General features: G+C 36.5%; 1 protein-coding gene and 1 pseudogene across 7 annotated transcripts in view; both read left to right on the forward strand.

Moving 5' to 3' along the window:
- CNOT4 (CCR4-NOT transcription complex subunit 4) overlaps positions 1-25426 on the forward strand; it is a 127894-nt gene that overhangs the window by 30951 nt on the left and 71517 nt on the right. For all 6 annotated transcript variants that reach the window (XM_081146623.1, XM_081146619.1, XM_081146621.1 and 3 more), the window contains exon 2: positions 24866-25131. In XM_081146623.1, the coding sequence (XP_081002749.1) occupies positions 24958-25131 (174 nt within the window). In that variant the 5' untranslated portion in view covers positions 24866-24957. The remainder of the gene's footprint in view (positions 1-24865; positions 25132-25426) is intronic.
- On the forward strand, positions 15811-16619 carry LOC308562042 (insulin-like growth factor-binding protein 3 receptor pseudogene; annotated as a pseudogene). Its single transcript has one exon. The product of its transcript is annotated as an insulin-like growth factor-binding protein 3 receptor pseudogene (transcript).

Here is a 25426-nt window from a genome sequence, read left to right on the forward strand (position 1 = left end):
AGAGAAGGAAAAGAATGATCAATAATTTACTTTCCAGGCTATTTTCTACCTTTAAATTTGCTTAGCTCTCAATGATTTTGCTTCCTCAAAAACAATTTTATCAGATCCCTTTAAAATTAGTCTTTAGATTCCACGTATAAGTGAGATCATGTGATATTTTTCTTTCGCTGCCTGGCTTATTTCACTTAGCATAATATTCTCCAGGAATCTAAAGAACTTAATAAACTGACGAGCAGAATAGATTCAATGACATGGAAGCATAGTTGAGACTGATGAAATGTCAGAGGGATGGAGGGGGGTAGAGGGGTGGAGGGGGAGAGAGTAACCAAAGAATTTATATGCATATATGCACAACCCAAGGACACGGACAATGGTGGGGAGAGTGACTGGGGAGGGGGAAGGAATGGGGAGGGGGGGAAACGGGTCATTGGGGAGAAAAAGGGACATCTGTAATACTTTAAACAAAAATAAAAATTATAAAAAGTTAAAAAACAAAACAACAAAAACAAGAAAGAATTAAACCTAAAAAATAAAAATAAAAATAAAAAATAAATAAAATTAGTCTTTAGCCTGGCCAGGCGTGGCTCAGCGGTTGAGTGTCAACCCGGGATCCAGGAGATCGGGGTTTGAGTCCCGGTCAGGGCACATGCCTGGGTTGTGGGCTGCAGCTTATCAATGACTCTCTCATCATTGATGTTTCTGTCTCTCTCTCTCCCTCTCCTTTCCTCTCTCTGAAATCAATAAAGATATGTTTAATAAAAAAAAAAAAAATTAGTCTTTAACATAATGATCCTTTCGTAGGTAGTTACAGTTTTAGTACTAGTTGCCAAGGTGGTGCTTCTAGGCATGTGTCACAACTCTCATAATAATAATTATAAAACATTCTGTAGTTTAATAATTTTTTTGAGAAAGCTTGAGTTTTACAAAATAGGTGTCTTATAAAGACATAACAAAAGTTTCTTTCAAATGTTAACTTTTTTTAGTAGTTTGGTGTCATTTTGTTTTTGCATGCATGGTGACTTATTGTCAACCTGAATCGCCTCTCTCTATTCCAGGTCCACTAACTAAAGATTTACTTGTAATATAGGATTATTGTCTTGAGTGTTTTAGGATTTAGACTTCTAGGGCATGTACTAGAAGACTTTCCTCTCTCCTTCCCTCCACCCTCCCATTGGTGCTTTGCTTCCCTCCGAGTCTTCACCACCAGCTGAACAGTGGAACCAAATTCTAATTGAGTAGGCTTAACTGTAAGGACTCTATAGGCATGGTGAGCTGATATTTTATTTATGGATTTAAAAATGATATTCAAACAATTTGAGGTTTAACTTATAAACAATGACATATTAATCTTAAGTGAGTGTTCAATTAAGTTTTGACAAACATCCACCTGTATAACTCACCTCTATCAATATATATATAATATTCCAATCACTCCAGAAAATTCCCTTTCTGCTCAATATCTGTCTTCCAGAGTCAGTCTCTGTTCTTATTCTGTTACGACAGCGTAGTTCGGCTGTTAATGGAATTTTACAAAACTGGGATAATTTTGTGACTGGCTTCTTGTACTTAGCATAACTTCTGAGAATTGTCCATTTTATATCTATCAGCAGTTCCTTTTTATTGTTGAGTAGTATTGTAGTATTCCATTGAATGAATATACCACAGTCCATTTATCCATTCACATGTTGATGGACATTTTGGTTATTATGAATAAAGCTACTTATTATCATTTATGTATAAGCTCTTCTGTGGACATATGTTTTCATTTTTCTTGGATTAATATATAGAAGTGGAATTGCTAGGTTAATACTAAATGTGTGCTTAAAAACTATTTTCTCAAGGCCAGTGTTTAGAACATTGTGATAGATGGAGTGAGAGATGGCCCTAAGGTCGTACCATGAATGACCTAGTAGGTCATACTAAGAAAGATTTTATCTCAAGTGCAACATAAAGCCCTGGAAGGGTTTAAGAGAGTAAACTCATCAAATACACAATTTTACTCTGACTGCTTTTTGAAGAGGAGATTAAAGGTGAGGCCAAAGAACGAAGATCCAGTGAAGAGGTCTATTTTGTTGCAAGGGACATAAAACTTGACCCAAACTGGCTTTAACAAAAGGAGAATATTTTGGGTTACATAAATAAGAAAGGCCAGGCAGTATCATTCAGTCTCAGAGATTTGAATACAAAATGTGTCTCTGTTAAAAATTTACATTTCGTCTCTGAACTCTAAATATGTTTATTCAAGTGATCCCCATACCTAGAAAAGTGCCTTGTACATAGTAAATACTCAGTACATATTTTGACGAATGTTCTTGGGCATCCCTGGGAGTCATATTGGGAGTCATTCTTGAAACCTCCTTCTCTTCCCTTTGCAAACACCCAGTTTATCCTGCCAGAATATGCTCTTTTTTCTTGTACCTCTCTCGAGTGTCGTTTGCTCTTCTTATGCACCCTTTTCCTCCCCCTGCTGTCGGTTTCTAGGTTGGAGTTACTCAGGCCTTGGTCCTGTGTCTTGTTTCTGTTTCAGCAGCTTTCTCTGGGTGGAGGGTAAATTTAAAAAGGTGAGAAAGGTGTGATATTAGGAGTAAGGCATGGAGTATTAAGTGACTGTCATATACAGTGACCTACATACTACTTTGCTGTACGGAGAAAGTAGAAAATACACCAATGTTTATTATAAATCAGAGTTCAGGGAAAGAATAAATAAAATCTTAGGGAAAATTTATAGTAGAGTTTTTTTCTGGTTTGCTCGAGAATGGGGAAAATACATTATTCCTTTGCTTTCAGTCTACAAATTAAGTGCACAAAGTATCATCTTAATGTATATACATCAAGTAATCTGTAACAACTTTATTTTTCTAAGCTCATATGATTTTTTAAAAGTGTTTTTTATTGATTTCAGAGAGAGGAAGGGAAAAGGAGAGAGAGAGAGAGAAACATCTATGAGAGAGAAACATCAGCTGATTGCCTTCTGCATGCCCCCTACTGGAGATTGAGCCTGCAACCCGGGCATATGCCATGACTGGGAAATGAACCAAACCGGTGATCTCTTGGTTTATGGATCGATGCTCAACCACTGAGCCACACTGGACAAGCTAACAAATGATTTTAAATTACAGTGGTACCTTGGTTTTTTAACGTCTCTGTTGAGCATTTCGGTTTGCGAACGCTGTAAACCTGGAAGTAAATGCTTCGGGTTTCAAACACGCCTCGGAAGTCGAACATGCCACACAGCTTCCGCTGAGTGCAAGATCCTGAGGCTTAGCTGTCGGCTGTTGATCCCTCTGTTTTTGAACGTTTCAGAACTTGAATGGTCTTCTGGAACGGATTGCATTAAAAAACCGAGGCACCACTGTATGTAAAGGAAATGAGAAAATAGTGTGCTGCATAACTCAATGAAAGCACCAGAATTCATATATATTTTTTGCCTTTGAGTCTTTCCTTACCTATATTTGCCTTTAACATTCAGACTTCCCAGCACTTTTACCTCTTTAAAAAATGTTGACTCACAGTGATGATGGGGAAAGTAGTAGCAGCGTAGAGTACAGGCAGAGTTGCACAGTAGTTTGCACAGCTTTGTTTAGAACATAGCTGATTTATTTTTAAATCTGGAAGAACTTGAAATTTGCCTGTGTAAATAGAGTAAAGGTTATTGAGTATATAGTAAATTTATTAGTCATTAATTTTTCTCCCCCAAACATCAAACATCATCATCATCATCAATGCTTAGTACTATGCCTAGTACTATATCTAACACATAGTAGGTGCCTAATAGGATTTGCTGTTTCAAAAGTAATGAACTTCAGTTCTCTGGAAAATTCACAGATGGTGAAAAAGAAAATAAACATTACTAAAAATTGAAAGGCTCAGTTCTAGAAATGGAAAAGTGTTTAAGGGAGGAGTAAGAGTTTGGCCTAAATATCTAGCCTATTAAGTTCCTTAAAAAAATAAATCTGAATTTATTTCTTGTCATTAATCTCTTTTTCTAGATATTTAAATAATAGTATATAAACCTGCCTCAACTATTGGTCTTTGTGTTATAGTAATAGGACTTATTTTTAAGTATATGTATATTTAAATTTGTTCTTAAAATTACTTTTAGTTATACAAATAATGCATTTTTGGAAAAATTCAAACTGTATAGATAAAGCAAAAGTCCCTCTTCATTGAACCCACTGCCATTTGGATTACTTAGATAACTAACTTCTCTGGTCAGTATGGCACATATACTTTGGAAATTTTGTACATGCACACAAATATACACACTTAAATTTTTTTTTTTTTATTGACTTTACAGAGAGGAAGGGAGAGGGAGAAACACCAGTGTGAGAGAGAAACATCGATGGGCTGCCTGTCTTATGCGCCCTAACCAGGGATCGAAACCCCAATCTGGGTATGTGCCCTGACTGGGAATTAAACCTGCCACACTTTTTGGTGCACTGGATAGTGATGCTTCAACTAACTGAGCCACAATAACCGGGGCCAAATATACACACTTTTTAAAAATAATTTTTAAACTTACAGTTTTCCTCAGGTGAGTTTTAGGAAGCTTTCTGTATTTTTCATCTGGTTTTATTTACTTATACAGAACTCTTGGTTTACCTAATCAAGTCCAATCCTTTTATTTAAAATTAATTGATCAGCAGCTTAGAAAATAAACCAGATTTATTAAAAACTTCCTTTAATAGCCAAGCTGTTTCCAAATCATCTTTGATGATTTAGTGCTTCAATAAAATATACTATGTACTATATATGAGATATAGTGTATACACAAAGAAGTATCTACTAATTCAGACTCTCTTCCAATCCAAATTAATAAAGCTTCAAACTGTGTTATACCTTAGGAAAACTTTTTTATGCAGTAACTATTCTTTTTTTACATTTGAATACTTTATTGTGATTGCAAGCTTTGAAGGTTAAAGACAAAACCCAGACAATGGGTTTTGCCAGAGACCGCATATTAAAGGGCTTGAGTAGAGGTGAACAGGGCCACTGTGAGATTGGCTGGGATAACAGCAGGGTGACTCTGGGTGTTCTGAGCCTGGGAGGGTCTTTAGGCAATGGCACAGGGAGGGACGACCTGTGAGGGGTCCCACTAAAGATTGTTTGCGGGGAGGACTTGGGAAAGAAATGAGATATGGACAGCCACAACCAGGGATGTCGGGAGGACATTGTGGAGCCGCGGCCCGGATGGCTGATGACCCACAAAGAGCTGCTCACTGGGGGACACAGGAGTATAAAGCAGATGACTTCAGAGTGTGCATTCCGGTGAGGCCAGTGTAGCACTGGGTGGGATGTGCCTGGCCAAATGGGCAGGCAATTTGGGGTACCTCTAAGTCTTTTTTTGGATTTCTGGCCAGTCTATCTGGGTTCTCTACTTATGACAGTTTGGCTGTTTGGGCTTAATTTTTCGAATGGCCCATTCCCTGTGCACCTGCTGAGGGACCCTTTGTGCCAAGGGTTGGCTGGCGTGACCTTGAGTGGGTCCATGCCAGCCCTGTTGCCAGGGCCCAGAAGCCTTGGGCCTCTAGATGCAGTAACTTCTCTTTAGATTTTTCTAGCTATTAATTTATAACACAAAAATTAAGAGCCATTTGCTAACATTAGATATCAAAACATTCAGCTTTATTAAAACTTAGTTTTCTTAAATTTTGGCATCATAAAATGTTGATCATCATTGCATGTTTCCTAAGTAACATTTTATTTTATTCCTATCATTGGCTCTCATGTTATTTAATCTCTTTAAAATACTTTGTGCTTAACCAAAGAAGGTTTAATGGAATCACTTTGCATTTTTAGAATTCTAGAGTCAGAAGAGACATTAGAGATTTAATGTCCATAGAAAGTCAGCAACTGGACAAACTTCTCAAAAGTAGTAATGGTAAGAATTGGAACTGTAACCTAGATCTTCTGCTTTAATACCTTATATTTTCTGACCCTTTCCAATATCAGGTCTAATTGAAATAGAGAATGTGCTCTCAATATTTGCATGTTTGAAGGTCTTCATTAGTAAGAAAATCTGTCAGAATCTATGTTGGCCGAAAGTATTTTGCAAAAGGGTCAGAGTGAAGTTTCCTGTGAGTCTTAAGTCTTTGTCTTAGTGACATGTGGTTGTAACTACAGTCTTTTCTTACTCCATCTCTCCTTTCCTTCTCTCCCCCCTCCTCTTTCCCTTAGAGTGACGATGGGAGGACTGTAGAGGAGACCTATTGTATAGACCAAAATAGGGAGGCTGGGCCTAGGGAGACAGGGTCAAACCAAGTAGGTTAGTTATGTTTTGTAACTTTTCATGCTGGTTCTGATGTTCCAGCACCAGGCACTAGAAACCAAAGGAACCAAAAACAGCAGATTTTAGAAGCACCCCAGGCTCTACCAAAGCTGGCAGTTGTGAAGTTGTTGAATTCTCTTTCCATTAATTTCCAGCCTGCACCTGTAGAATGTGTTTTCTCGTTTTCAAAAACTTTTTCCTTTATCCTTTTTCAAGCATTGTTTGCTTAGTAATTTTTTCCCCCAAAGGAACATAAAATGTAAAGTGAATATACTGATAAGACAGATATTCTTTCTTTTAAAAATTCTTTGAAATGTCACTGGTCTTATCCTTATTGTTTAGATCTTAAGATTTGCTGAAATTCTTAAAATATTTTACTGAAATCCCACATTGGTAAGAAAAGACATAGTTACATTAAAATACCACCTTTATTATATTTACTCCACCTACTATTTCTAAAGATTTCATTGGTAGAGCCAGGACAGGCTGTGGAGTAAGATGGAATCAATTAAATGATGATGTTGACTCCTGTAGCTATAAATCATTGTGTAGCTGGAGTTGGGAGTACTGCGTTTGTTGGCAGTAGCCTTTCAAAGAGTATGTTCTGAATATTTGATAAAAGTTGTGAAAAACCTTAGCAAAACTACTTATTCTCATAAGCACCTTTAAAATTGTTCATGCCTTTTTCACACTAGTTTTTATATAATTTTAAAATTTAAGTGAAAAAATTTAATAATCTAGTCAGGATAAGGGTTGGGCGGTCTTATGGAAGTTCGAAGAAATCATATGAAAATAAATTGTTTCCTTAAAAATAAATAAAAATTAAACTTATTATACAACTGTCTAATAAAATATGGTGACTGGCACCAGCCACCTAGAATTCTAGGGTAACTTTTTGTCTTCAGGGGTTTTTGTAGAACGTGATCTAAATCAGGGGTCAGCCAACTATAGCCTGCAGACTAAATCCTTCCGTTCATGGGCTGTTTTTAAAAGGTCCATGAGCTAAGAATGCTTTTTATATTCTTAAAAGGTAAAAACAAAACAAAAATTATGATTGTATGTGGCCCTCAAAGCCTAAAATATGTACTATCTGTCCTTTGAAGAAAAACTTTGTTGTCTCTGATCAGAATGAGGGAAGGTGCTAAATGATCACATAGAACCATTTCAAGCCATTCAGAGTTATAAGTAAAAGTAATATAAATGAAGAAGATCAACATGGTTGGAATGTTTGTTACAATTTTGCTTACAGTGGTAAAAATTTTGAAAAATTTTTTAGTAACGGAACTGGTTAAATGAGCTACAGGACAGATGTGTAATGGAATATTATGCAGTGAGTCATCACCCATGGTTTATGCATAGGAAAAGTTTTAATTTCATTAAGTGTGTGTGGGAGGGCAGATTCCACAAGTGTGCAGCATGATCCCCCCCTTTTAAAAAATATATACTGATTTCAGAGAGAGGAAGAGAGGCGGGAAAGGGATAAAAATATCAATGATGAGAATCATTGATTGGCTGCCTCTTGCACGCCCCCTACTGGGGATTGAGCCTGAAACCTGGGCATGTGCCCTCACTGGGAATCAAACTATGATCTCCTGGATCCTAGGTCGATCCTCAACCACTGTCCGGGTAATCCCCCCCTTTAAACCAAACACTTATAATATGTAATTGATGTCTGTATGGGTTCACAAAACTTTGTATATTAGAATATGGGATTGTGGGTTGCATTTTTTTTCTAATTGTTGCTTTTTTTTTTTTTCTTTTTCTTTTCTTTTTTTTTTTAAATATATCTTTATTGATTTCAGAGAGAGGAAAGGAAAGGGAGAGATAGAAACATCAATGATGAGAGAGTCATTGATCGGCCACCTCCCGCACACCCCCGACTGGGGATCGAGCCCGCAACCCGGGCATGTGCCCTGCCTGGGAATCGAACCCCGATTGCCTGAATCCTAGGTCAACACTCAACCGCTGAGCCACACCCGGCCGGGCTAATTGTTGCTTTCTTATAATTGCTAATTATTTTACAGTGAAATTAAATTTACCTTTTGTTACAAAAATTATATTTGAAATAGAGTTTTAAGTCACAAAGAGAAGAAATATTATATTAATATGTAAAATAGTATTAGAAGTATGGATATTCTTGAAACTTAGAAGTCTTTGGACAAATTAAAGGAAACAACTGCTGTCAAAAATCCTCTTAATGTATTATCCTTAGACATTCAATAGGCTGAGCATGTAATAATGACATTTCATTGGGCTGTTCAAAGAATATAATACAATTTTAAGGTAAATTACTAACAACTTGAAGTATCATGTATCATAGGGAATAGGGTTTTCCACAAATCATTTGTTGGTGTCACTTTTGGAGATAGAATTTTGACTTAGACCGTAAAATTTAAATTAAAGTGGCATTTTTTCCTTCCCTTTCCTTTTTTCTTTATCTTCCTTTCCTTCTTTTCCTTTCCACAGTATATTATTGAATACAACATATAAAGTAAAATGTTGATCATTTACATATGTATACACACTTCTCTGCAGTGCCTAGATCAAGATATGGAACATTTTCATCACTCAAGATAGTTCATTTGTGCCCCTTTCCAGCCAGTACTACTTGCCCCCACTAGGAGGTAACCATTCTGACTTTTGCTTAGCTTCGCCTGTTCTCAGACTATAGTAGAATCGTATGTACTCTTTTGTGTTTGGCTCCTTGCTCTCAACATAATGATAATATTTTTAAGATTTATCAAAATAGCCATTTGTATTAGTTTCTTTCTGCCGTGAAGTAGTTCCATTGTGTGAATATAGCTGTATTTACCCACTCTGCTGTTGATGGGCTTTTGAATCGTTCCCCTTTCTTCAGGAGTGTGGGGAGGCAACTGTGAATAATGCTGCTACGAACATTCTTGTGCAAATCTTTGTGTAGGCATATGCACTCATTGCACTTGGGTGTATATCTAGGAGACGAACTCCTGGGTTTTTGGGTACATGTATTTAACTTGATTAGAAACTGCTAATTTCCAAAAGTAGTTGTCCCATTTTATACTCTAATCAAAATATGTCAGTTCTAGTTCTTCCTGTCCTCACTGACACTTTATATTGTTAGGCTTACTGATTATAGCTATTCTGGTGATTGTGTAGTGATGTCTCAATGTAGTTTTAATTTGCTTTTCCCTGGTGACCAGTGGTGATGAACACATTAAGTGCTTATTGGCCATTTATGTAAATTATATTGCCTTTTATTATTGATATTAGGGGTTCTTTATGTAGTTTGGATATTAATTATTTGTCAGATACATGTGCTGTGAATGTTTTCTTGCAGCGTGTAGCTTGCCATTTTACTTCATTGATGGTGTCTTTTGACGTGGAGAAGGCTTTAATTTTGATAAAGTCCGTTTCATCAATTGTTACTTTTTTTAGCATTGTCAGTAACTTTGGGAATAATGCTAATAATAATGATGGTAGCATCCAGTATTGCTCCTGATTTTAGTGGGAGTTCCTTTAATGTTTCATCATTGGGTCAGACATCCAATATCATGTTATATAGGATAATCTTTTTATGCCTGGTTTATTAAGGACAAGATATTGGGTTTTATTAAGTGACTTTTTAGTATTTCTTGAGATGGACAGTTTTTTGTTCCGAACTTTTGAGTTGATAAACAATTTTCTATTATGAAGTCCTTGTACTTCTGGGAAAACTCTACTTAGTTTACTATTGTTGAATTTGGTTTTGCTAATATTATATTTAGGATTTTTATATTTTATTTTTTATTTTAAGGGAAAGAGAATGAGAAACATTGATTTGTTGTTCCATTTTTTAATGCATTCTTTGGTTGATTTTTGTATGTGCTATGATTGGGGATAGAACTTGCAATCTTGGTGTGTCAGGACAATGTTCTAACCAACTGAGATTCCCGGCCAGGGCTATTTATATTTTCATGTGAATGAAATGTGGGTTTTTTTAACTCAGATTTTGGTATTAAGCTTATGACCTCGTTCCCTCTTATTCGTCCCTCTCCCCCAGCCCTCCTTTGTCTCTCTCATCCTTCTCTACAGTTATTAAGCACCTACTAAGTTCAGAGCACTATATACTTATCCTTGTTTCTTACTCTAAGGCTAATTAATTAATTAATTTATTTATTAATAATTTATTTATTAGTCTTTGTTTAGGAGTTATAATCTTATAAATCTAATTTTGCTACTTGAGCACATTTTTTTTCCACCTAGTAAGCTGTAGTCTGGGTTGTTACTCAAACACTCCAGGCTAGTTCTTCTGTGGTTCTTAGTTTGATGTAGATTGCTTGGTTAATGTATTTTTGTACACTCCTATTGCTTTAAAACAGGATTTTTTCTTTTTAAAAATTTCTATTTTGTACATTAAAGTTTCTAGAAGTACTACAGGTGCTATAATTTACTATAATTTGCCTAGTCCCAAAATATTGGTGAAATAAATTCTGAAGTTCTTGCCACTATCAAAGCTTAGACACTTTTACATGTTACAAGTGTAGTAACATAATTTATAGTTTTCTAAAGCGTATTATACAAACACATTATTAGTATGTCCAGGCCGATTCTTAAAGGCCTGCCCCATTAATAGATACACAGTAGTTTTTACATAATTATAATAGAAGGTAATGTTGCATACTTCTATATAGGACTATAACTAAATTGCAGAAATGATGTGGGGATTGTAACTGGTTAACTAAATGGGGCTAAATGTTTTAATGTTTCATTTTGATCACTTTCTTTTTTATTCCCCTCTGCTTCCATCCCTCACCACCATTGTTTCTGTAAACTGTTTTCTCTTTAATTAAACCTAGCTACTTTCTTTGTTACACCAAACTCATTAGTATACCATTGGCTTATTCTCCTTTCTTTCTTTTTATTTGGCTTATTCTCCTTTCTTGTTAAAACTTAACTTAGACTCTACTAATTGTTTTATCTCACTTTCTCTGCTTTTGTATTTATCATTATTCATATTTCATTTTTATTATTACTCCTTTTGGTACTTCCGATTTTTTTCTTTTGAAACTACCCAATTCTAAACTTGGAGGTAATTTCCTCTTTTTATTTTTATATACAAATAGTATGATTATTTAGAAGTTTACTGAGGCCTCCAACATCAGGAACATTTTGTAAATGTTTAATAAGTGTTGATTAACATCACTGGGGACAGTTTTACTTAATACTTCAACATGTATTATTTAGAATGGTGTTGGTTTTATTGTAGTTGTCATATAGCGGCTAAGTATTTCTCAGGTACTCTACTTCCTAAATTTTGTTTAATTGGAAAACAGACCTGTGTCCACAGTTTACTTCAAATCTGTGAAATTTTATATTAGAGTATGAAGATACAGAAATAATTTTTTATATCCTAAAATAGTGCTAGTAGTTTCTCATAGCAAGCTAGGGCCAACTCAGCAGGGCCAGTAAAAGTAAATGCTTAGAGTAGAGAGAAACTGTTTGCCTAATATAATACTAAAAGATCTCCTCAGGGAGAAAGGTAAGAGAAATAGATTCGAAAGAAGTCAGGCACTTAGACTCAAGCTCAAATTTGTGAGGTTTCTATGTTAGTTTAGAACAGAAGTTTTACTACTTTTCTTTGTAAGGCCTGAGGGAATGGTTTTTACATTTTGGAGTGGTTGAAAAATAATAAAAAGAAGAGGAATATTTTGTGATATGAGAAAATTAAAGGAAATTCAAATTTCAAAGTATATAAGTAAAGTTTTATTGGAATAGCCATACATTTATTTATGTATTGTCATAAGTACCTTTGCATTTGAGCATCAGAGTTGAGTAATTGCAAGTCTGTATAGCCCACAATGTGTAAAATATTTAGTTATAGCCCTTTACAAGAAATATTGGCTGGGCCCTAGTTTAGAACCTCTTGTTTCGTTAACATATTTTCCATTCCACAGTGAAGTAAACAGAATATCCTTCATGCCCTGGCCATGGCCATTTTGCTTGGTGGTTAGAGTGTTGGCCTGCGGACTGAAGGGTTCTATTCCGTCTGGGGACATGTGTCTCTGTTGCAGGCTTGATCCCCTGGTCCCGGTCAGGGCGTGTGTGGGAGGCAACCAATCGATGTGTCTCTCTCTTTGATGGTTCCCTCTCCCCCTCCCCTCTCTCTGAAAAGCAGTGGAAAAAATATCCTCAGGTGAAGATGAAAAAAAGAATATCCTTCATTTCCTCAGACTTTGCATGTACATATATTTTAGACATTTTTTTAACCTATAGGTTTAAATTCCATGAAGTCATTTGAAATATATAATTATTTTAACAGACCATTTTGGCTGCTAACAATGAATATGCTTTTTCTAAATTGCTTCACTTGCAGTCAATCATGGACTTTTATTTTAAAGTGTGTATACAGAGTATACTTACGTGCAATTTAAAGATTAATAATAAAGCACAGTGGAGACACAGCCTTTGAGTTGGTTGAATAGGTTTGCATTGCTATATAGGTTTAAAGCTCCCCCCCCCCATAATTCTTTTTTAGTAGGTGGGTGATGACTTACGTGTTTAACTGTTATAATGGAGCTAATGTCATGTATCAGTGGTCTTTTATTTATAAAATGTTTTATTGTTTAAAACATTTGGACACATACATTCTCCTTGAGACTTTCCACAGAAATACAGTTAGCTTAACATTTTCTGCTTGAGACTAGTCGATGGGAATAAACTAGTTATACTTGTAACAGAGAATTCTGAAGTGTGTTCACTTAGCCAGAAAATGGGAAGGATTGCCTTCCTTATTACTCAGTGCTTGCCATGAAGTGTAAAGACTAAAATAGGATAAAAGAACTTAGGGATAGATGAATTGGAACTGATCTCTTGGTGGAGGAGCATTTGATTGGCGGCATGTGATCTGGGATCAGAATTTATGAGATTATAGGATCTAAGTGACTGGGTGACAGATTTGGGTTTCTAAAGGGGAGATCACTCTTAACCATGCTGATAACCATATGTATGTGTGTGTGTATATATATATATTTAATACTGAGAGGATGAGATTGTCCTTTGCATTTCAGTTTATTATTTCTCTTTGGATTAATTTTTTTCTATCTTACCTGTTATTACTGGTATATTGTAAAGTAATGTACAGAAGCATCTCTAAAAGGACTGATTTTTAAGTCCAGAGTGACCAGTAGGGTTTTAGCTTTTGATGCCTGGATGCATTTGTTTCAAATAGATCTCTGGATGAGTCCTTAAAAACTTTAAAATAGGCATACCTTTTTCCCATGTGCTTTTCCCGCTATTAGATGTGGGTTTTTCTGTGTTTTGTTTTTTTGCCCCTGAATTGAAAACACATTGACGTAGGCAGCTCCTGTTGACAACTTGTACAAGTACTGTAAAGAACTAATTAGCACACTAATTAGCTTCTGCTTTGATTTTGTGCAATTTGATTTTATCTTATTAATAACACTATCACGCTTTGCCTTTAATTTTTTAAACTCCTAGCCTTCTCTGAGGGAGCATGAACTAATAGGAAACAGGATGATGCAGATTCTCTAATTATACATTCAAAAATTTCTTCATCTCATCACTTTATTCTCTTATTTTTTTATTGTACTTGATTTTTAACTAATTTAAAAGTTTTTCACATTACAAATGTAAATGTTCATTTTCTAAAAATTGAAAAATAATAGGAAAAAACTACTCATAGCTGCCCTCCTAAGTGAAAAACTGCTGTTTTGGTATATCTCCTTTGAATCAGTCTTTATGTATTTCTTCCCCCAGTTGTGAGAACCTGTGATTTGCTATATACATTCCTATGATGGCAGTGTTGAACATAATCAATACAATGTTTGCACTCAGTGGATTCAAGGTTTAATATCCTTAAAAAGTTATTTTTGAAAATTAATTTGCCTTTATAGAAGAAATGTGTAACAATAGGCAAGGCTCAGGTTTCCAGTTCATCCCATTTTTTCCTTCATTGTTTTTGTAGATATAACCACTATTACCAGCTTGTTTATAACTTCCTCTGGTTTCATGTATATAATTACATTTGTACATATGGTTTCTTTTTTATGTAAAAATTGTTACACAGTACCTGCAATTAGCTGTTTTCATTCAGTATGTTTGTACGGATTCATCCTAGTCTTTTAAACTGCTATATAGTATCTCATTTTGTTGTTACCCCCATAATTTTGTCTTTTCCTATTTCCAGCAAGCTTCCGATTTCTTGCTATTACAAACAGTGCTGGAACTGTTCGTATATGCCTTCTCATTAAAATGTGCAACCATTTTGCTAAGGAAGTTAAGGGAAGTTTAATTGGTAGATAATAGGGAATCTGTGGTTACTCTTGAAAGTTAATCATTCATGTTGCTCTGAAAGTTGGACCTTATAGCAATTTATCCTACATAACTCGTCTCCCAGCTTATATGTTGTCATTGTCTAACATTTTATTTTATTCTTGTTAAATCCAGCAAATTATATTATTTTACATAGAAATATGTGATTCAGTTTGTATCCATTTTTACCATATTCTTTCCTCACCATCTCTTCTTTAATCTGACTGTCCTTCTCAGATCATTTCCCTTCTTTCTGAAGAACGTTTTCACAGATTCTTTTGGTGGAGGTGTTTTACTGGTAAACAGGCTCTGTTTTTGTTTAGTTGTTTTAATTTTTAATTTAGCTTCATGATTTTATCAATTATTTTAAAATTTTATCACGGAAATTTTTAAGCATGTGTGAAAATAGGCCAAATAGTACAACAAAACCCAATTATTTCTATCGCTCAGTTATAGACACTTTGCTATTGTAGCTTGATCTCTTCCCCATTCTGTGCTTCCTTTCCTGCTGAAATACCTTATCATGAAGTCTGTAAATACTTCAAAATGTATCTCCTGTAGAAGAGCTTTAAAAAAAATAAACCCAATACTTGTATCATATTTAACAATAATTCCTTAATATCATCTAAAATCCAGTTTTTGTGAAAACCTCGATTATCACAAAAAATGCCATTTTGTGATTTTACTGTCATTGAGTTACTGTTTTCTAGGAGCACAATTTGTAGGTAGACAGTAATTTTCTCTCAGTATCTTGAACCTATGTCTTTTTCTGGCTTCAGTTGTTGCCATTGAGAAGTCTGCTGTAATTCTAATTACCATTCCACTGCGTTGAAGGGTCCTTTTTCATTATCTGCTGTTAAGATTCTTGTTGCCTCTAGTGTTCTGCACTTTTACTCTCTTGTGTCTTGTGGGTTTGTTGATCTTGGGTACATGTGCTTTATGGGTCTGGGGATTATTTTAACCATTTTGGGAAATTTGCAGCCTTTTTTTTTTTTTTTTAAGACTTTGAAAAAAGTAAGTGTATGTTTAGAAAACATATAAAATGCTTACATGTAAAACATAGTTTGATTATGAAGCATACATCTTTGTAACCACATCCCAGATTAAAAATAGAACATTTCACTGCACGTGGGAATCCCCTTTGGGGGGGGGAGTTTAGGAGGGAGGAGTACAGGCCTTGCCCCTTCGTCTCGGGATTGGGGTGGGTCTCTCCATGGAGGCTTTCCGTGAAGGTCCAGACCCCTCTGCTCCCCATGAGCAGTTGCCAGGCAGGGCACAGTCTGCATCTCTGGCCCACCACCTACCTCTGGTCTGTGCCACTTTGATCCTGCTGCTGCTTGGCCTTTCTGGCCTGGGCCTTGGTGGCTTCCTCCTCACTCACAGGACTGGCCTGCACAGCCATGACATCCCTCAGGGTCTCCTTCTTGAGACCTTTTGGCCAGCTGACCCTGTGCCCTGTGACTGTCCCAGTCACAGGGAAGTGGTGTGGGTCCCACGTTGTTGGCTTGCTGAACACCTTGAACTTCGGAGATGGTCCAGACAGGAACAAGACCCAGACTTTCCAACCTGAGGTCCTGCGTAGTCAGATGGGATTGAAAGGATCTTCTGCAGGAGAGCTGGTCCTCATTACAGCCAGGGTGACCACAGAAAGGACCTCAGGAATCTACCTGTATTTTAGTGCTGCTCCAGGACTCCTGCCCTCAGGCGCTCCAGCCAGCCAGCCAGCCAGCCAACCATATCCTGCTCGAAGGAGGGAGCAAGAAATGCCACCCTGAACCCTAGTATGGCTAAGGATTGTATCTGTGTCTGGAGCAAAGAAGGCCTTGCGCTCACCAAGTTGCTCACCTTGGAGGAACTAGTTCTGTGTGGCTCCAGGCTGCTGGTTTTGGTCTCCTTCCTGCTTCTCTTTTGTCACCTTTTCTGCTTTTTTACTGCTCTTTGCTCTACCCATGCCAAGAATCCTACTGGTCTAGAACCCAGCCCTGAGGACAGTGGCCTTGTTCTCAGTGCTAGGACTGACTGCTGCAACCATCTGCTTGACACAGAAAATGAGCCAGCATGATGCCAGGCTAAGATGCTATGACTTGACACTGCAGGCCATGGGGGCTGCTGGTGAAGGAGAGAGACCTCACGGTCCTGAGGCCATCCCAGTTGAGATGAGTTCCTGTACCAATCTCTAGTTTTCACTTCCTCTGCTCTTTCCTCAATTCTGCAGCCATTCTAGAACTTCCCCTGCTTTTTAATTTTCTTTTTCTCCAGGTGTGAATCAACTTCTTAGGCCTTGGTTCTGAGTTGGAAGCGAACCAAGGCTGGGTTCTGAGTGGAAAGCTAGAATGTGGGGGGAAATAAGAGGATTTTTTTTGTCCAGTGTTGCCCAGTGTATTTATTAGGAATTGGATTGAGGTGGAAATTTTAGAGTGGACTGGTTTGGGAGGTTTGGGGGACTTTCCCTACTGACTCTTAGTTTGGGGTACAGGTTGTCATAGGCATGGGTTACTGCAGCTATTCCCACGATTGGACCTTGATTTTGGAAAACACCTGGGTTTGATCCCAGCTTTGCCACCATATGCCCATGAAATAAAATCAATAATTTCAGCTAGTTGAGAGAGTCAGGTGGTTTTGGTCATGGCAATGCTTTGGAAAAAATTTAAAAAGAAAAAAATAGAACATTTCAAGTGCCTCAGAGTACCCTCGACCCACAATGCACTTTTGTTTTGTAACCCTCTCCCTTTCACCCAAAGGCGTTCACTGTCCTGATGTGTGTCATTTTCTTTGCATCCCTAAAGTATAGTTTTATTTTATCCGTCGAAATTTATATGACCACAATTATGTTATTATTCTTGTTTCCTTTGTTCAACATCATGTTTATGAGTGAGATTCATATGTTTTATGCAGCTATAGTTAATTTTTATACAGCCAATATTTCTTTAAATATTTTTTCTTCTTTCTTCTTCTAGTATTCCCATTATGTGTATGTTGGTGCATTTAATGGTGGTTTACATTTTTGAAGCTTTGTTCATTTTTCTTTATTCTTTTTCCTGTCTTTGGACTGCATAATCTCTATTGATCTGCTGCCTTCTGTTTCACTAGTTCATTCTTTCCCCAGTTAAAACATACTGTTGAGCCCTTCTAGTGACTTTATTTCAGTTGTACTTCCCAACTCCAGAATTTACATTTGAGGTGTGTGTGTGTGTGTGTGTGTGTATAGTTTTATTGAAATTCTCCATTTGATGTGACATTTTCATTATACATCCCTTTACTACTTTAATCATGGTTTCCTTTTAGTTCTTTGAACATACTTAAAATGGTTCCTTTGAAGTCTTTGTTAAATCCAGCATCTGGTGGCTCTCACAGGCAGTTTCTATTGCCTGCGTTCTTCCTGGTGTACATGGGTTATACTTTCCTGTTTTTTTGCATGGCTTGTAATTTCTGGTTGGAAACTGGACATTTTATGTAGCAACTGTGGGTACTGGCCTCCTCCCACCCCTCCCAGGGCTGTTACTGTTATTTGTTTATTTGTTTAGTGACTGGGTAGATTATTTTAGTCAAGTCTATTCCCCTTTTGCAGTGCTAAGCATCTGGTGGTATTCCTGGGGGGTGCAGACTTGGGTTTGCCCACATGTACCCTGGGATGACTGTTTTTGGGCGGGCTCTCTTCCACAGCCCCTTTCCTTGACCACACCCAGATGTTAATTGCCAGCTGACTGCCTCCTTGTTTTTAACAATGCCTTAGGACACAAATTGCTTGTCAGCTTGATCCGAAAATATTTGTACTCACTTGAAGGGATAGTTCTTGAGGTCAGAGCTTTGAAATTTGTTCTGACCCTAAGAGGGCTTATCCTAGCTGTCTTATTCCCTGATTCTCCTTACGCTCTCCTGCAAACTAGGTAGTTTACAGTTTAGCCTGTATCCGAATCTCCTCCCAGGTGTCCTTCATTGCAAGCTTCTTGGTTTTGAGATTCTTTTAGGCTTGAACTTCACACTCTATTGCATATGAAGTCTTCCTTTGGAGGAGATTAAGAGCTATCTGTTTTAAGGTGCTTCACCTTCCTGGCAAAATCTCTGGTTCTGACTCTGGAGGTGGATAGCAGGGAGAGTGGTGCTCTTTCTACTCCATGTGACAAATACTCCCAGTGTAGTAACTGAGCATTTCTTGGAGTGATTGTACAGTAGCCTCAAGTCTTCTTGTTTTGCCTTTCCTGGTGTGGGAGCTCTGCTTTACGAGGTAGTTGGGTGGAAAGCAATCTAGGTCCTAGTATTTTTAACATGCAGCAGCAACATAAGGCTTCTTTCCCATGAGTGGCAGTTGGATGAAAGAGGGGAACCCCCATCTATCTGCTTCACTTACCTGGAATTTAGCTTTAGCATCACGTAGCTTTGGGCAGGATGAGAAATGCTGATGTCCTGCCCCTCCTGGCAAGATAGCATTCTGACTGGAGCTGTGGTGAAAGGTTACCCTGTGTTCTAGCCGTACCAATCTGGAGTGGAGTTTTTGTTTCATTGAGCTGAAGTGGGGGGGGGGGGACGACACAGAGGGATCGAACAGGTTTTGGTTCAAATACCATATAGTCTTGCTGTTTTCCCTGAGTTTTAATAGATTTTCTTGAATAAATGTTTCTTCATTTGCCTTAGGCCTTTAGGATCATTTCCAGATACTTTTTAATGGTTGGTTTTAAGTAATTTTGACCAGGTTCACTGGGGAGTGGGTTCATGGAAATCCTTAAACTCATTATGCTGGAAGTGGAGCCAAGATTTTTTGAAAATATAAGTCAATCCTATGCCATTTCTCTGTTTAAAACTGTCTGGTCCTCTTCATTTGTTTCACAAAGAAAGCCAAAGTTGTCTCAGCTCCCTGAAGATCCTGGACCCCTCACACCTCTGTACTTATCTCAGACTCTTCTTCCCTTGCTTAGCCCACCCCACCCACTATGAGTTTGCATTCTTCAAACGCTTCAGCTATGTCTCCTCCCTGGGGCCTCTATACTGACTTCTTCATGCCTGCTCTATATTTTTCTCAGATATTTGCACGGCTTACTCAAGTGCCTCCTTTAAATGTTAACTTTTCATGAAGCCTACTCAAACTGGCCCATTTAAATTGCCGTCCCATCTCTGGTACCTTCTTTCTTCATGGCGTTATGAACATTTATCATATTATTCAATTTACTGATTTATTATAATTATTACTTAGATCTCCTAATTAGGAGTTAGACAGCAGGGCTTAGATTTTTGCCTGTTATGGTCAACTAATGTATCTCAAAGACCTAGACTAGAATTTGAAATATGGTAGGAGCTTAATAACTATTTATTGAATTTACTGAATGAAGATTAAAAAAAAGAAGTGTTAGAATGGCAAAAACTTTCATTGGCCAACTGTCTGACTTTACTAATAAAGTTAGAACCTGTTTACATAGACGGAGTAATAAATAAATGTTATTGGCGTACTACATACAATTAGAACAACCAGTTAGCTTTCTTGATAAGAGAGGTAAAATGTGCTTCCCCCCTCCCCCCCAAACCCTGTTCTCCTTTAAAAGACTAATCATTGTTAAGTACCTGTTAAATGATAGCTCATCATTCTCCTGACCCCAGCCCTTGGTAACTTCTACTTTCTGTGTCAATGAATTTGGCTATTTTGGTATCTCATTATCAGTGGAAACATATGATATTTGTCTTTTTGTGACAGACTTATTTTATTTCACATAATGTTTTCAAGGCTCAGCCATATTGTAACATGTATCAGAATTTCACTTATTTTTATGGCTGAATAATATTTTATTGTATGTATATACTACATTTTGCTTACTCATTCATCTGTTGACAAACACTTGGGTTGTTTCCACCTTTGGCTATTGGGAATAATGCTGCTATGAATGTTAGTGTACAAGTATCTGTTAAGAGGCCCTGCTTTCAATTCCTTTTGTGTATATATACACCCAGAAGTAGAATTGCTGGATCATACACTAATTCTTTTTGAGGAACCACCACACTTTTGTACAGCTGCTACAGTACTTTAATAGAGTACTTTTATAGAGTATTAAAAAAATTATTTTAGCCCTGGCTAGTTTGGCTCAGTGGTTAGAGCGTCGGCCCAGGGACTGAAGTTCCCAGGTTCAATTCCGGCCATGGGCACGTCCATCGGATACAGGCAGAAGGCAACCAGTCGATGTGTCTCTCTCATATCAATGTCTCTCTCCCTCCCTCTCCCCTTGTTCTCTTTGAAGAGCAATGGAAAAAATATCCTCTGGTGAGGATAAAAATAAATAAGTAAATACAAGAAGTAAAAAAAAAAAAATTAAAAAAAAAAATAGTTCCTTGATTTTTAGAGAGAGAAGAAGGGAGGGGGAGAGAGAGAAACATGGATCTGAGAGCACAACATCTATTGGCTGCTGCCTCCTGCACACCCCTTACTAGTGACGGAGCCCACAACCCTGGCATGTGCCCTTGGCCAGGAATGGAACTGGTGACCTCCTGGTGCACGGGAAAACTCCCAACCAACTGAATCACAGTGGCCAGGGTATATAATGTGTTTTTGTATATATTTTTTGAACAGTGTCCTAAGCAAAAGCCATGTATACAACACTTTATGAGTGATAAGAAATTTTTGAGCATGATTTGAGTATGTGATTTTTATCTTGTGCACTTACTGCATGGTATGTGAGATTTTTGTTGATTCAGGAACATTATTATGTATGTTAGGATTTATACTGTGTTATGCTATTAGTTGCAGGTGATATAGAGAATAAGAATTCAGGTAGCCCTCGCAGATGTCCTCAGTGGTTAGAGCGTTAGCCTGTGCACCAAAGGGTCATGGGTTCGTTTCCTGGTCAATTGCACGTACCTGGGTTGCAGATTTGATCCTGGCCCCAGTTGGGGCACTTGCAGAAGGCAACCAATCGATATCTCTCTCCCTCACATAAATGTTTCTCTCTCCCCCCTCCCTCTCTCTCCCTGTCCCTCCCTCCCTCCCTCCGTCCCTCCCTCCGTCCCTCCCTCCCTCCCTCCCTCCCTCCCTCCCTCCCTCCCTCCCTCCCTCCCTCCCTCCCTCCCTCCCTCCCTCCTTTCCTTCCATTCTTTCTAGAAATCAATGCAAAAGATATCCTCAGGTGAGGATTAACCAAAATAAAAAAGACTCCGGTAATGAGGTAGAAATTTCATGTAGAATTTAAGTTTTTGAAAAAGTAATGTCATTTTCACTTTTTAAACATTTGCACTTTATACCCAAGGATATGCAGTAATGACTTCGGTTATCGTAATTTCTATCTTACCATATTGGAAAGGGCATGGGTTTTTAAGTTGACTGTCTATCCTTAGATTTGTGTCTTTAACACTTACTTAAAGGCTGAGTCACCCTTTGGCCTCAGTTTCATCTTTTATAAGGGGATAGTACGTTTTTACACTGTGAGGATTAGATCACATATGTGAAAATGAATATTTTTTTTGCAAAATTAATTACCAAATCAAAAATTGATCACTTCTGAGCTATAAACCTCACACCTCATCCAGAAAGTCATTGACTTTACTTCTCTTTTACCATTTAAAAACATCTTTTTTTTCTGTGTCTTGTACCTTTATAAATCTTATTATTTCAGCTAATTGTTTTATTTTTAATTTTAGTTAATTGGCTTATGAAATAAAAATTATTATTCCAATACTAAATGAAAATCCTGGCCAAGATATTTGGAGGAGAGAAAGTTTATTTCAAAAGTTTATTTTAAAAGCTTAGTTCAGTTGGGTTACATAAAGGAAATGTCTCTCTACTTGAAATTCCGTTAAATTTTGTCTCTTATTTTTTTTTCAGTTGAGTTAATTGAGTCCTAAAGCTTTTGAGTGTCTTATCCAAAATCATACAGCTACTTAGTGGAAGAGATGAGGCGGAAGTCAGCTCTTTTACTAGGCATTCCACCACATCAGACTTCCCTCCCACATTTTACCAGTTGTGTCACTACGCTGCTGGCTTGTGTGACGTCTCTCCATGGTGCTAGAAGTGTACAGAATGTACTTGGTTTTATATTAACCGTCTTAAGGGACTTCTTGCTAGTGCATCTTTTTCCCCCTCTAAACTAGAAGATTCATCCTCTTCCAAACTTTTTTAAAATTAAAAGAGCAGTCAAAAAGCAAAACTTCAATATGTTGTTTTAAATTTACAGGAATTTACTTTCTATAAAGCTTTTCAGTTCATAAACCCCATATATTGTTTCCTTTACAGCATCCCATAAATTATGTCACTTAAAACCCTAATAAGCTGTAGTTATGGAAATAAAATCTTATAATCAGAAGCGTAGAGAAGCGTAGATAACACCTCTTAATTATTTTAGTTCAGTTTCCTGTTTGTGGAACCAATGTTTGAATGTATTTTCTACAGGTACAGTTTTGGATATTCAGGTTGGAGGAGCTGTTAGATCAGCTTTAGACCCCTCATTTTATATATGAGGAAACTGATAATGGCAAAACTGGGTCTTTAAACCAAGATGTCTGAATTGTTTATAAATACATGTTCCATTTATTTCTTTTTTAAAAGTCTTATTTTGAAATAATAGGAAGATATTTCATTTTTCTGCTAAACTGTTAACAAAAGTCACATTTAATTTTCCTAACCGAGATGAAAGTAATCCCCCCCCTTTAAGTTGGCTATTTGAATTGCAAAAATAATGTTTGTTGTAACAATTCAGATAATATGGGTTTTTCAAAAAATAAATTAGTAGTCTACTTTCCTTTGGAACATAGATCAGTGATGCTTTCTACTTTGTAGAAAGACGAACTTCTTTGACAGGCCGGTAAACAAACTAAACAGATTGATCACCGTTTCGTGTGTTGTAGTCATTTGTAATTCTTCTGTGGACTGCTCATATTTTGTTCTCATTTTTTCTTTTGACTTATTTGCCTTTTAAAAATTGCTTTTTATAAGATTTCTTTATTCTGGACACTAGCTCTTCATTACATATAGTGTATATATATCCTTTACTCTGTTGTTTGTCTTTAATTTTATGGGTTTTTTTCCATGTTGCTAAGTTGATCATATCTTTTTCTTAGGGCTTCTGAATTTCTGTTTTTGCTTAGGAAGAAGACCTTCTGCATCCCAAGATTTGAAAAATTCTATTACTTTTTGCTTCTAACACTTTAATAGTTTATTTCAATGTATATTTCTTTAGGCAGATCATTTGGGATTTATTTTGATGGTAGTGTGACATAGATATATACTGTTTTTTTCTTAAAGTGGATAGACCAGTATCCTATTACTGCTTATTAATTGGTCCATCCTTGCCATATTGGTTTGTAATGTCACTTTTATCAAATATTAAATCTCATAAATTTATGGCTCCTTTTCTAGATTTTTAAATTTAGTTTCTTTGACCTTTTATCTATATTTGTAGATTATTTATTATTTATCAAATTATTTAAATTTTGGTAGCTTTGTAGTACAGTTCAGTATCTGATAACGTAAATCCCCACATTTCCCCCCAGAAGTTTCATAACAATTCTCATGTGTTTATTCTTTCATGTCAACTTTAGAATCATTTGGTCAAATTATGTAAAAAAAGAAAAAAACCCTTTGTTATTTTGATAAGGATTGCATTGTTATATTTTGGAGGCTATCGTTTTTTTAATCTACAATAGTGATTCCATCCTAATGTTTTAACAGTGACTTTAACCTAAATTGTTACCTAAAATTTTTCAACTCTGCATAATTTTAAAAGATACATTATTTAATTTAATTTGTTTTGTTTAATATATACTTATTCTTCCAGAAATTTTTGTTGGCAAATTGCACATATTTAATTGTAAACAAGTTACATGGCATTTTTTAAAAAAACTCTAGCCTTTTTTTTTTCTTTGGTGAGGGTTTGATATTCATAAGTGATTTTAGATGATTGAAGCCTTTCCTTTTCATTAGGCTTATTTTGCAAATTGTGATACATTTTAGAATATCTTACTCTTTTAGTTATGTGGCAGTATTACATATTACTAGCCTTTAAGTCAAAGATAAGACCATTCAAAGTGTATTTTAAGGCTGAAGATGCTTCTGTATATTACTTATTCCCCTAAAATGTGTTATGATTAGTACTAAGTACTAAATGTTTTATCTAGAAAAAAGGAAGTCCTTTTGTTTTTCTATTAAGTCCAAAACGTTAATAATGCAGGCCTTTTCTCTTGACACACAAAAAATTTCAGGATTCCATTCTGAAATCTGAGATGATAGCAAAAATTGATCTGATTAATATTTTTCAATTTTTTTATAAAATGATTATTGATTGTTGAAAATACCATTTTTTCAGTAGTAAATAGTATATTTTGTTTCTTCTCTTACAGGTCTTTGAAGTTCTACATTTTAATTCTCAGTGCTGAACTTCTTTCTCCTTTAAATTATTATAAACTGTTGCTGCTGTTTACTAAACGTGAAGATGTCTCGCAGTCCTGATGCGAAGGAAGACCCTGTGGAATGTCCTCTTTGCATGGAGCCCTTGGAGATAGATGATATCAATTTTTTCCCTTGCACCTGTGGCTACCAGATTTGCCGATTTTGTTGGCATCGAATTCGCACTGATGAAAATGGGCTTTGTCCTGCATGTAGAAAGGTAAATACTCCAAAATAACTTTCTGTGCATGTTTATGAATAAGTAGATTCTTGGCTTTGTTGTTAACTAAGTATATAACCTTTTGGTTGGCCTTCACTTTGGCTGCTTAAGAGGATTAGGAGTAGAGAGACAAACTTTAGATAGGATGGTATAAAATTGGAAAAACACATTCAATATTACATCTGTGGAGGGATTTACTTTAATTTTCTAGTACAAAATAGAGAAGTCTTAATGTTTACCAAAGTAAGTCATGGGTTAAAATGACAGAAACTCTGGTTCAGAAGGTAATAGTTAA

This window comes from Miniopterus schreibersii (assembly GCF_964146895.1).
Source record: "Miniopterus schreibersii genome assembly, chromosome: 9".
In the NCBI taxonomy this organism is placed as follows: Eukaryota; Metazoa; Chordata; class Mammalia; order Chiroptera; family Miniopteridae; genus Miniopterus; species Miniopterus schreibersii.